The sequence below is a fragment of the Vigna unguiculata genome, chromosome 9 (genome assembly GCF_004118075.2).
Source record: "Vigna unguiculata cultivar IT97K-499-35 chromosome 9, ASM411807v1, whole genome shotgun sequence".
Lineage (NCBI taxonomy): Eukaryota > Viridiplantae > Streptophyta > Magnoliopsida > Fabales > Fabaceae > Vigna > Vigna unguiculata.
The window spans coordinates 37,347,358-37,360,895 of NC_040287.1; the positions used below are offsets into that span (position 1 = coordinate 37,347,358).

The 13,538-nt window shown below is 30.9% G+C and overlaps 4 protein-coding genes across 5 annotated transcripts; 2 read left to right on the top strand and 2 right to left on the bottom strand.

Moving 5' to 3' along the window:
* Positions 1 to 1,656: 1,656 nt before the first annotated feature.
* On the top strand, positions 1,657 to 2,521 carry LOC114164219 (auxin-responsive protein SAUR50). Its single transcript, XM_028048805.1, has one exon. It carries the CDS (start codon positions 1,746 to 1,748, stop codon positions 2,271 to 2,273), a length of 528 nt encoding a protein of 175 aa, XP_027904606.1. The 5' UTR covers positions 1,657 to 1,745; the 3' UTR covers positions 2,274 to 2,521.
* Positions 2,522 to 5,617: 3,096 nt separating this feature from the next.
* LOC114164255 lies at positions 5,618 to 6,531 on the bottom strand. 2 transcript variants are annotated; one of them, XM_028048853.1, is made up of 3 exons: positions 6,356 to 6,531; positions 6,126 to 6,263; positions 5,618 to 6,023 (listed from the first exon to the last, which is right to left on the bottom strand). In XM_028048853.1, the coding sequence occupies exons 1-3, from the start codon at positions 6,488 to 6,490 to the stop codon at positions 5,946 to 5,948; spliced, it is 351 nt and encodes a 116-aa protein (XP_027904654.1). In that variant the 5' UTR covers positions 6,491 to 6,531; the 3' UTR covers positions 5,618 to 5,945. The 2 variants fall into 2 exon arrangements, with proteins under 2 accessions (XP_027904654.1, XP_027904655.1); XM_028048854.1 differs by having other exon boundaries at positions 5,618 to 6,033.
* A 2,389-nt stretch (positions 6,532 to 8,920) lies between these two features.
* Positions 8,921 to 9,818, top strand: LOC114162637 (oleosin 1-like). The gene has a single exon (XM_028046594.1). It carries the CDS (start codon positions 8,997 to 8,999, stop codon positions 9,504 to 9,506), a length of 510 nt encoding a protein of 169 aa, XP_027902395.1. The 5' UTR covers positions 8,921 to 8,996; the 3' UTR covers positions 9,507 to 9,818.
* Positions 9,819 to 10,549: 731 nt separating this feature from the next.
* LOC114162651 (AIG2-like protein D) lies at positions 10,550 to 13,302 on the bottom strand. Its single transcript, XM_028046609.1, has 5 exons — positions 13,102 to 13,302; positions 12,924 to 12,996; positions 12,255 to 12,347; positions 12,017 to 12,100; positions 10,550 to 10,908 (listed from the first exon to the last, which is right to left on the bottom strand). The coding sequence occupies exons 1-5, from the start codon at positions 13,233 to 13,235 to the stop codon at positions 10,765 to 10,767; spliced, it is 528 nt and encodes a 175-aa protein (XP_027902410.1). The 5' UTR covers positions 13,236 to 13,302; the 3' UTR covers positions 10,550 to 10,764.
* Between the last annotated feature and the right edge of the window lie 236 nt (positions 13,303 to 13,538).

Below are 13,538 nucleotides of genomic sequence, written 5' to 3' on the forward strand. Positions count from 1 at the left end.
TCTGGAGACATTTCCGTAATTTTTTTCTAGACTTTTTCTGTGGAAAATTGTTGCACCAAATTTCTGCTGAAATAGTCAACAAGAAAACGCAATATTAGTAATATATTCTAACTATAATATTTAGTGATGAAGAAAATTAATAGAATAAAAAAAATATATGAGACAATTTAGCAAGTACTAATAGAGATTGTAACATAATTTTAATTTTTTAAAATCAAATAAAATAAGTAATATATTAACTTTTTCCTTGACTTCCAATTTGATCTTGTTCAATCAATTGACGTTAGGTCATCTCAAAATCATTCATAAATAAAACAAAATAAAATAAAAAAGATGATTGGAGAAGTGAACTTGTTTCAGGTTTTGCTTGTTTCAAACTGAGCATGCGCAGCAGATAGACATAAACAACGAAAAAAACAAAACGCAACATAGAACTGCATGCATTTTCAAAATTGACAACACAGGAAATAAAAAATTATTATGAAATAAGCTTGATCATTTTTAAAATAAAAAACAATCTAAATATATCTTTCTTTTCTTTTCCTGTTTATCTAACACATTTTTCAAAAACAAAACAATAATAGAACTCCATATTTTAAAGGTAACCCTAACACAATTATCTTAATATATAAATTGGAGTTTGCAATTAAAATTGATCACAAGCTACAAACAAAAGTATGAATTTGCAACTAAATCATAAAGGATTTTATAATTTCATCTTTTAGTGAACGACATAAAACTAAACATTAATAAATAATTCAAAATTTTAATAAAAGAACTTATAAAATGAAATTATTACATCTATTATTATATATTTACTTTTAGTTGACGTAAAATTTTCAACCAAAAACACATACTAATTGTGACGCATAACATATAATTAGAATATGAAATAATTCAGCACAGAAACACAAAAATGAATATAATAAAAATAGAGTTCAAATTCTTTACTATTATCTGTGCTGTTTTCTTCTTAACATTAAAAATATATTGTGTTAATATTTTAAATATTTTTTTAATATATTTTAAAATGTTAAAATTAATAGTAATCGATATATTAGGAAGACACAATAAAAAAATAAAAAAATAGAAAAAAAAACTCTAACAGAGAATTCAATTTCATGAAAAACACTATAATGAAATATATAAAGCAGAACTATATTATGAGTTTAATGTTGAATAATATAGTAGGTACACATGTACCATTGCATTGTACGAGGCCAACTTTGACTGTTTATACATCAATTTGCCTTGGAAACCAAATCAAAAAATAACTACCTTTTTTCAAGCTTGAATCAAGTCTAATACTATTTAACAAATGATAACAAATTTTATAGTGAATCTGTGAGACCCAGTGATGGGTGGTTTAAAATAATGAAAAGCATGGTGGATTTAGCTTCCAAAACAAAGAATGGTGAGGTAGAAGGAAAGCTCTGACTTGCACTAATCACTCACATGCCGAGCATGGGAAACGCAACTTGACGTTTAACTCATCCTAACTTGGACAAAACCTTTTTGTTGGTTTTCTCATGCATGCATGTGACATACAAAACCCAAACACTCATTACAAATATAATATTCCTTCTTCAAACAACTTAACCTTTTAATATTCAGAGTTACCATAGCACCATTCTTCTATAAATTGGAGCCATTTCATTACCCCACACTCAACCTATTTCAACCAGGTTCAGTTCTATTGTCCCATAATAACCCTAACCCAACCCTTCTCATAGGGTTTCACCAACATGGATCCTACTAAGAAACCCAACAAGATCAGGGACATAGTGAGGCTTCAACAGATTCTTAAGAAATGGAGAAGGGTTGCAAACTCTTCAAGAACAAGCAGCAACAGCAACAGCAACAACAACAACAACAACAACAGTAACACCAGCAGAAGCATAAAATTTCTGAAAAGAACACTTTCTCTGTCTGAACGTGAGGGAGGAGGATCGAGCAGTGTTGTTCCCAAGGGCTACGTTGCTGTTTGTGTTGGCGTGGAGCTTAGCAGGTTCGTTATACCAACCGAGTATTTGGGTCACAAAGCCTTTCACATGTTGCTCAGAGAAGCTGAGGAAGAGTTCGGGTTTGAACAAACCGGGGTTCTCAGAATCCCTTGTGAAGTTTCCGTGTTCGAGAGTATCTTGAAGATAGTGGAGCGAAAGGACAGGTTTTTCACTCAGAAATGCAGGTTTAGCATTGAGAAAATGATGGGTTACTGTTCCTCCAACAACCTTGCTTATTCTCATCAACCTCAAAGTCCAATGTGCAGATAGTTTAGGATTTTCACAATTTTTATACATTTTTTTTTTGTTTTCTCTTTCTTTTGTTCTTTGTGGAAGCCGAGAGGGTTCCGAGAAATTCATCAGTTACAACTGAGAGAAGAGAACCCTCTAAGCAAAGAATGCAACTTTTCATTGTCCAAATCATGTATGTCAGGCAATTTTGGACTGGTGATGATAAGACAAAAAGCTTTCACAGATGACAAATCTGAGTACTACTTACTGATTTTTTTATTCTGGAATAGAAAGTTTTGTTATTTTATATTTCAGTTCATAAATTTATTTTACCCTTTTGTGTTCTTCTTTTATAAATAATATAACATGATATAAATTCTAGTAGGCCTTGTATATTTTTACACCTGTTAGTAGGAATTGGGAAACTTGTGATCGCGCACGCACATCAGTATAAATCAGAAGTTTCTTATCAGAAACACCTTATTGACTTTCAGTTTATGAAGGATACAATTAGTGAATCAAGAAATGTTATTTAATTGGAAAGAATCAATCCAAATCTTTCAGCCAAAGGTAGAGTGTAGTCACACAGAAGAGAAATAGTTTTTTTTTTGTTATAATTAATATGCCATTCCATTCCTTTAAACATGGTTTTCATAATGTGTGTGAACATGGAGTGACTAACCAAATACAAATGATATATTTATAAGTTTTATGTTTTTGAAGTTCAATCTTTGATATCTGAGAGTGGCCAAATGTGAGATCTTCACGTGATAACCGAAGTGGAAATTAACATACGGATAATCTACGGAACTTTCCCATCTTAGAAGTCATGTCACTGTTTCCCTTTATTTGAATTCCCCTCCCATGTGCCTTTAGTAAAATCATTGACATTACAATCTCCCTTATTAGGTTTAAGGAGGGGTTTCACGAAGAAAACAAACACTAATGAGACCTGAATCTAATAATATAAGGTATTGACACTATTTTTAACCTAAAACTTTAAAACAATAGATTTATAGGTCTTTTTCCTTATATAATGCTCTACTTTCTTATTTTTAACTAATGTGAGACTTAGACTCACACTTAAATTTCTATCGTAACATAAGACTGCTGTTAACTACTATTTCAATGAATTTAACTACATGTCTGGAAAAGAAGTTTACACTGACAGATCTTCAAACTTCTACTGCATAACTCACATGTCTGCATTCATAGTTCAGAAGGGAAAACGTGTAACAGTGAAAGTTGAGAAATTAACCCTCGTTATCTGTGGTATGTGACAGGACTAGACTTAAATTACAAGCTTCTGCAGCATATGGAATCTTCCACTAAGTTCATGAAGACTTGTGTTAAATACTATAATGTAGCACATGGCCAAATAATTAGTGGCGTACATTGATATATGCGCTGCCTTCATCAATTTAACAGCAAAACATATATTGTTTTCAAATCTACGTGTAACATTCTCTTAATAATAATCCTTTTAGTACTAAAGAAAAAAATCAGGATAACTATTTAAATCTTAAGTCAAGAATGTGATATCATGTGTGATGAGCTTAAAAAAATGCAGAAGCAACTCTAGTCAGATTTCTCAGGATACCACGTGTTGACTCCATAACTAACTGTCATGATCATTAGAATATGTCCGTGTAATTGCAACTTGAGAGGATACTCTGATTCATATACGAGCCAGTTTTATCCTTGTTCACTCACTTGTTATGATAAGATGTTTCAAAGAAATGTAACTTGTTTCGTTGTCCAATTAATGGAGGAGAACATGCACTCAGAAAAGAGCTGATAGTACTATCTCTGACACTTTTTTTCCTTTTCTTCATTTAGTGATTGAAATCTATGAGTTTGGAATCTGAACTGAACCTCACATTTATTAAAATTCACATGAGTTTCACTATATAGAAATATAAAATGATAAATTATACGGTTCTGGACTGCATAATCTTAGCCAAATCTAGTGTATTATTTTCTGTTAATTGAAAATGTATGTGTTATGTAGATATTGACTGACATATGGAGGGAGAATGGAAAAGTTCAAAGATTTGTGCAATAAGATAAAGCTCGGATAGCAATTAGAAGATAGATCAATTAAAAAATAAAAAGGACTGAACTTAAAAGGACAAATCAGTTGCAAAAAGGTAAAAAGCAATCAGCAAATGTTGTTCATGCAACATTAACTTTGATACAATGAATACTTATCACCTTCCATCATTTGCTCATCATTTGCTCTGCATTTGATTTCCATTTGTTATTGAATAATGGTATAAAAAACGAGTAAATTGAACATGAACAAGAACAAATATACACCCCTTGGTAAGAGCTCTCTCAACTCTCATCTTATCAATATCTTGTTTCTAAATTTATGAAACTGTGGAAAGAATATTAGCCACATACCAGAAGTTTCACTGTTAGAGAAAACTGCAAAACTATTCAGAATTATTCATCAAACACCACATGTAGAGGGAGTTACATTGTTTTCTTGAAAACATTGAATTAAATATTAAAAACATAATTTACTACCTTTCTTTTATATCAATCATTTATCAAATGACTGACTTAGCTGTATTGAAAGGAATGTAAGACTTGGATGATGTAGTAAAGACTGTTTTGTTATTCTGCTCATAGCAGAGGCTGAGATTAGTCTCTAATAGTGCAGAATCTTATGTATAATTTATCAGTTTTCGGGTGACTTCATACCAATTACTACTGGCCACCACTTGCAATATAAAACTTAAATTAAGAAAGATGAAACAAAAATAAAAACAGAAGTTAAAATTGAACACTACGGTATGCATCGAGATGCATGAAAAGCTGTTAGTGTACAACCTTTTTTAATAGCATCATGCCTCAGTTGCAGTATATCCATAAGAAATACAAAACAAATGACAGTTAAACATTGAATCATACAAAAAATATGACAGGGAAACAGTTCTCATTACTTAATCTCTTAAGCCTTTTGACAAGTATAATGGATTTGATTCCTTTCAAAGTAGCAAAATTGTACACGTAGAGGAGAAAAGAAGTCTGAATAACTGCAAATCATGACTGTGATACATTGTTAAAATGAGAATTCTAAATCTAATTTAATTTTACAAACCTGATTTCTAAATTGAAATTTGCTTACTTATATATTTTAAACTTGTCTTATCTTGACATAGAACCTCCAAGTTCATTAGCCAGAAACAGGACACAACAACATGAGAGCAAATATGATCAAAAGAAAAACTCTAACTACTTGCATTTTTTTTGTTCAAATCATCAGCCTCTAAAAATGCAGAATCTTTTCCTTAATTGATTATATCATGCTTAAAAATGAATAGGGTGACTCTGTAACACAATTAAGTCTGGCCCCCACTTCCAGTATAAAAATCTAAATCCAAACAAAAAAAAAAAATTGCAATGAGCATCAAGAACGCATAACATTATCAAGGTTCAAGATTTACAATTCTTTGAATCACATCACTTACAGTAATCCATGAAATACAAAAAAGAGATGACAGTGAAACACTGTATCATCTCTTTCCTTAACTTTTTAACCAGGAAATAAAACTGATTCCTCTGAAAGAAGCAAAATTGTACACGTAGGAGATGGACAAGAGCAGGTGTGAAGAATGCCAATAAACAAGAGAATCGATCCTTGTTGCTGACTAGCGTAATTACTATGGCATGAAATTGTGAAAAAGAAAGTTGTTGGTCAATTCAGTTCTGAGAATCTTCGAAATTAGGAAAAGTGACGCATTTGAAGACCTTGCAGTTAGAACACAAGACATACCCAACCTGAAGTTTTCTTAAAAAAAAAAACAAAAACACAGAACAGAACATTAACATCTATAATGATATTGAAAGGTGAATTGAATTGCAAAACAGTGCATGACTCACGGCTTTGCAAGAGGGACATCTTCGATAGATACGTTTGTTTTCGGCTTTGATGTTGGTCTTTTGGCCTTTACAAAAGTCACAAACTAACCACCCTTTTCCATTGCAAGGCTCACACATGATAGCTGCATCTGCATCAACCTTGATCAACAACAAAGATATGAGGTGGATGAAGCTTTTGAGTTGAATGAATTCAATAATGGCGAAGAAAAGAAGAAGAAAAGAAGAAGTACGTGTTGTTGGTGAATGGGAGTGCAGTTGAGGGGCTTGATGTGAAGGACACGGTTATGGAGTTTGGTGAGAGATGGAGTGGAAGGAAGGGAAAGAGAAGGTGCTGCAACTGCAAATGTGAGGGACATGGTTGCCATTTCCCTGTCCTGGTTGAGGAGTGGACATGGTTCCACATCGTCTATTCTTGATATCTAATTTTTCATCTTTCCAATTCTAACCTTGTTTTCTTCTCAAAGTTTAATTTTTTCCATTTTTGTTTGTTAAATTATTTCAAATTTTGTTTCTGTGTTTAAATAACTTTTAATTTTAGTTAATTTTTTTCAATTTGATTTTTTTTCTAACACAGCTTAAATTATTAATGGTAATGAAAAGTGATTATGTCACTTTACTTTTTCATATATATCTTTTAAGTTTTTTTCAATTTAATTTTTATATTTGTTATTTTTGTTTAATTTAATTTTGATTATGTTTAAAATTGAAAAATTTTGTCTCTATCAAAATTGAAACAAAATTTAATTTTTATATAAAAGTTATAATAATATTTTTGTTAAAATTCATATCTTTATTAAATATTTTTGTTTAATGTTACAATTCGTTTAAAATTATAATGAAAATGTTAAGGATGAAAACTAATATTATTGATCTAAAATTAGTCTTTCTGTCTCAAATTTTCATTCTAATTTTAAACTAATTATAACCCTAAACAAAAATATTTAATAAAAATATGAATTTTAATAATAAAATTAAATTTGGTCTTAATTTAAAGAAGGACAAAATTGTTTCACGGTAAACAAAATTGAGACTAATTTAAACAAAAACAGCAAATATAAGAACCAAATTTAATATAAATATGTAGTACGTTGCTGTGTTGACAAGTGGACATTAAAAAACATTAAAAAATATATAAAAAAAAATCAAAAATATCATGAAGTGACACATCACTATTCATTAATGATTTAAACAATGTTAGAAAAAAAATACTAAACTAAACAACATTGACGAAAATTATATCTTATTTACCGAGTAAAATAGTTTACTCATTATTTTGAAATCTTATTTACATATATAAAGAAGACAACTGCAAATTTTAATAAGAAAAAATATTACGATTAATTGAAAAATAATCCTAAATTACATGGATACCAAATAATTATTGTCAATGATAAAAAGCAATTTTAACTTAAAAAAAAATCTAGTTGATATTAACTTAAAAAAGAAAAAATACTTTCAACTTCATTCAATTTGTTTTTGTGTATTGAGATATGAGAATATTAAATTTTCAGGATAAACAAACCAGCTCTATTACAAAATATTTCTGTATAAACAAGATCAGAATTTTAAGAATAGATAAAATTGTATAGCATAAAAGTATGTACTTTAATATCTTGTAATACTGATACTTTACAATTTTAAAATACCTTTTATTGTTAATATAAATATAAATGGTTCTGTCCAAGAGAGATAGACAATAGAAGGGATATAATTTACTACATTAACATATATAAAGAAAAATTAATCCAGTAAAGGTTACCCCTACATTAACATATATAATGAACTAGAAGAAATTTAAAAAATAACATGAAAAGTTTTTTACCTCATAAGAGTTAAAGAAAAAAGTCAGGTTAATTATAACAATTAATAATTAAGTTAAATTTCGTAATTGTTTTATCAGTGTAACCTTTTCACTTCTTTTATTATTTATATTTACTAACTAAATTTTTTTAGCTTTTTCTTTTCTAAAAATCCATTCATATAAATTCAAAATAGTTTTGTTATATAACTGTCATTATGATTTTTTAAATAAAAAATAAAATATTTTATAATCATTTTTTATATACTTTGTTATAGCTTTAATTTTTATTTAATGAAAATTTACTTATGTTTCTATCATGTTATAGCATAATAAAATTTAATAAAAAAAAATATTTTAAAAGTAATGTCTGTATATAATTTTTATAACTTTAATAATATTTTTTATTATAAGAAAAGTGCGCGGAAGTACATGAATTAATATTTTTAACATTTGAATTTTAATATTCTGATATATATTCAATCAAATTGGATAAAAACATTGCCTTTGTATTTAAAAGGAACCTAGGAATTAAAGAAAGAACATTCCTGCAATCTCATAAAGATTTGATATAAAACGTATTAACTTGAACTGTGCAGTGAAATTTTGCATATTTCACATGAATATGAATGAAAGCATCTATCTGGACTATATTCTTTCTTTTATACATATTTTAGTATATTTTCTTTTTAAACAATACGAATAGCAAAATGTTGTTAATAACGTTGTTGTGAATATTAATAAGAACAATATTATAAAGAGAATGTCAGAGAGTGTCTCTGGTATGATTAAGTGTTAAAAGTGGTGCAGAAGGTCCAAGTTTCCCATGATTTTCATAATAACTTAGTAGGGCTGTTTAAGAGGGGTCAGTGCAGGAGAGGACAGGTGTTACCTTATTTTCATGCAAAGCCGCCACGACATGCAATGCACCCTCCTCTCGTGCCGCGTAACCCTCCACCACCTCCTCCCACACCGATATATACCATTTCCCTTCTCTCAGATTCTACTATCATCACCGCACACACTACTATTCTATCTCATTTCTATCAGTTGAGTCTTGAAAACACAAAACCATGGCTGATCAACCTAGAACTGCAGGTCCCCACTATGGTTCCTCCCATGGAACCTCCTATGGTGGACTACCCTATGGAAGCACCAATGAGTCCAACACCAGCATCTACAACAACTCTGCTTCACGTCAAACAGTGAAGTTCATAACTGCTGTTACTATTGGCATCTCACTCTTGCTCTTGGCTGGTTTGATCTTCACAGGTACTGTCATAGGCTTGATCGTCGCAACTCCTCTTCTTGTGATCTTCAGCCCCATCCTTGTCCCAGCAATGTTTGTGCTGTTCCTAGTTACTTCTGGATTTTTGTTCTCTGGAAGCTGTGGTGTGGCTGCCATTGCAGTTTTGACTTGGATCTACAACTACGTCTCTGGGAACCATCCTGCAGGTGCTGACACTCTTGACTATGCAAAAGGGTACCTTGCTGATAAGGCAAGGGATGTGAAGGAGAGGGCAAAGGATTATGGAAGCTATGCTCAGGGTAAATTTCAGGAGGCCGCACAGGGAGCTTATTAATCATGTATGTTTGTATGAGGTGAACAGAATGGAGCGAAGGGGTGCCCTTGTGGAAGTGCAATGCTTATGCATCTATAAGGTTGAACTGAAGGGAGTGGTGGTACCCTTGTGAATGTGCATGTTCAAGTTCTGCTAATTTGAATTTTGTTTGCAGTGTTCAGTGTTGTTTTGCTTTTGTATGTCGTTTGTTTTTTGGAGCTATATCTTTCACCTTATTTTAGTTATATTAGTGTAATCATCATCATCTTAATAAATCTCTTCTGCAACTATATCAGTAGTTCTTCCTGGTAGACTGTTGTAGCAGATTTGTAACACAGGAGATCCAAGTTCATTCTCAGTTTGAATTTAGTATTGTTTCTGACACGATGGAACAAAATTAAAGATGTCTAAATTATAAATTTAGTAACCACACGTGGCCTCTAAATAAAAGATGACTAAATTTAATAATTTAATAACTCTGACGGCAGACTGAACAGAAATTAAAAATTTACTAAAAGTTTGATTCACAAATTGGATACAATTCCAAATTATAAATTCATCTAGAACTACAAAGTAAGATCTATTTATGGTAGAGATTTCTGACTGTAAGATCTATTTATGGTAGAGACTTCTGATTGTAACATATTCATACTACTAAATGAACTTTGTGTCTACTTTTTTTTTTTCACTTCCTGTACTAGAAATCTGAATGGAAACCTTGAAATACAAATATTAAAAACTTGTTAATATATGAAAACTTTTTATTGGCAGCAAGATTTTAAGAGAGGTAGTATCATGTAAAATCATCTTAATACAATTATACAATTCTAATAGAAGACAGATGCTAACTATTAAAAGAGAACGGTTCAGTTAAACTTCTATATTTTATAAGCACTTCAAAATTTAGTTTCTTACCGAAATTTATCCTACTTCACAACAATACATTTTGTTAGAAAGAAAGGTCCCCCAGCTAACACTCTATTACGAAAATACTAGGGATTAAAAAATCATACTTTAACTTGAAGTTGCAACATATGTTCTATGTATGTATATATGGACATCTATTTTGGAGAAAGGGTGATAAAATATTTCTATTGAATTCTAGAAGATAACAATGCAACAATATAGCATAAACTTGTCATTGTTAGCATTACGATGCTTATAAAAATAATGATTCGGAAAGGAACTTATAATTATTAACAGTGAACAGTATGATTCCTAATTCAACCATACAGCTCAGCTCAGTGCACATAATGCATAATTTTACAAACTGTAAACATCAAGGTTGAAGTGGCTTATCGTTTTCTTCATTGTAGAAGGCTTCATAAGTCTGCACTCTTGGCTTTGATTCTGGCGACTCTAATTCTTGCATAAAGCCATTGGTCATCTTAACGAAATCGTTCATGTGAACTTGTTTCCATTCCTTCCAAATACAAAAATTAGAATTATGAGAGAGGAAAATAGAAAAAATAAAACGACTTCCAGCATAGGGGATGCATGAAAAGGGACTTAATTTGAAATAGAACTGGAAACCTAGAAATTTGAAGTTACCACATGTTAAATCTAACAACATTGACCCGAACTATTTATATCAGACAAAATGAACATCTATTCATTATTCAATGTATAATAAATTATCATACAGTGAGTGAGGCCTTTAAGATTGAAACCTTAAAGAGAGTGCTTTTAACTAATATAAAGAAATGGTCTCCCAACAAGTTAATTCCCTCCTCAACCACAAGTCTACAAGATCAAACTTATGCTGCGGTCTACAGATGAACCAAAAGGCTTGAAGAACTGGACGAACTCCTTTTATCAATCCTTTAAACCAATTATAAAGTTAACCTTGAATAAAACCTCGATGAAGTTTCAATCACTTATACATTCAAACTCTTTAATTAAGGGGTTTAAAAATCTAAAATAAAGTCAAAACAGGAGAGAAGCAAAAGGGAAGTATCAAGAGAGGCGGTCAACTATCTCGTAGTCACCAAACTATAACTACTATAGTGCTATCTGCCTTTTAATCTGTATGCACAAAACAAGTAGCCATAACTTGATCATCAAGGAAATTAAATTATGTCTTGCCAATTACTCATTTTACACAAGGTTTTAGGCATATCATTCGCATATGATCTGGAAATCCTGTCTTCCCCAAACTACACGGCGGCAAAACTTCTTTTATTTAGTCTTAGAGCGTAATCAAGATTTTTAAAAAAAGTCGCAACTGCAATTGTGGCCACATTGTCAAGACATTTGGGGCCTTCGTGACCATCAAATTGAGACAAAATTGCAACCATGAATACAACTGCAATGTAAAACATTGAATGCAACCACAAGCAGTCATAGCCAACACAGTCCTCGGTCACAAATAGGTGGCCTCATTAACTAATTTTTCCATCATATAAAGAAAACAGAAGAATAAATTTGTTTGAAATTTAAAGATCATTTCATTCTTTTCTTTTGTCCCCAAAACATTCTTATATATTGATTCTGGGTGGAGGAAATGAAAATAAGAAAGATGGCATGCTCACCTCAAAATCCCACTCTGAATATAAGTTGGGGTCATTTCTATTGGCCCAAACATATGCGTAAACTTGCAACTTTTCAGACTTGTCCTGTTACAATATATACTATCATTCTTCTGAGACTAGAAAGCAATCAGTAATATCATAGTATATTTTTGGGAAAGTAACGTTTGCCTCATTTGTTATAACAATTACGAATAGGTTAACGGATGAATAGAAAATGAAATAAACCAGACTTGCTTACCGCCAAGAAAACTTCAACATCAGTTCTAGTATATTCATCATCCTCGAACTCATCTAAAATATGTAGTTCTACTCCCGATAAACCAAGAAGCACCTGATCAAATAAAACAAGAGTAAATTACACCGATACCGAAGTTCCATCAAATTTGACCCGATACTTCTTACTTTCTAATTTTTACACTAATCTAATTCCTCTTAATTGTATGAAGAAAAATAAACTATACTGAAATTCTTTAATTATTTGAAAAACATAACACCGTATACCTGATAAGGGAGACAGCTGTAAATATTTAAAGAAAACTCAGAGGTTACATGCAACCACAAAAAGACGAAAGATGAAGAAGAAGTGAAAGCAAAGCAAAGCCGGAATTTAAAAAAAAAAAAAAATAGTAAATTAGAAACCATCAAACGTAAGTACATACCAAAAAGAAAGAACAAAAATCCATCTCTTAAATATTCTAATTTGCATTCAGTGTTTGCATACACACATCATTAACCTACAAATAGAACTTCTTCTTTTTTTCTGAAGCATAAAAACATTTAACCAAAAAAGTAAATAAAAAATAGCAGAAACATAAAATATTTTATTACAAGAGTTAGGAAAAATAAGAATGAGCATGATTTTGTTTTAGAAGAGATAAAAGTAAAATTAGGAAAAAGAGAGACATACCCTGCCATTAACTTTGTTATTGTGGACAGGGAGAATAGCGGGATAAACGCGACCTTTGATCTTAAACCTTTGACTGCAAATCAAATAGGAATTGAGAGAAACGGGAAAATGGTTGGTTATATAAATGAAAGGTATAAAATGTGATTTTGGAAGGAAATGCAGAGAGAGAAAGAGTAACTAGTCATGAAGAATGGCAGGTGCGGTCGGAGGAAGGCGCTTCAAGAGGGTATGGACAACCTCATCGGCCAGAAGGCTACCGTAGACGAAGACGTTGTGAGTATCGCCACCCACGCAATTCACGTTTACGCTCATTTTTCTCTTCTTCCTCTTCACTCTCTTCTCTCCTCTACTACCAAAACTATCTTCACATCTTTATAACTATTTGATAACTGGCTTTTAATATATACATAGCTAATTTTATTTCTATAAATTCTTTTGTCTTTTAAATTTTATGACTGTTTTAATATTTATTTTTAAAATTACACTTTTATAATTGTAATAATATTTTTATTTTGATAATAATTAAAAAAATAATTTTATTTTTTATTATCATAAAAGTTGAATACGCTCAACCCATGTGTTTCACGATGATACCAATAGTCTCGTTAGGAAAAA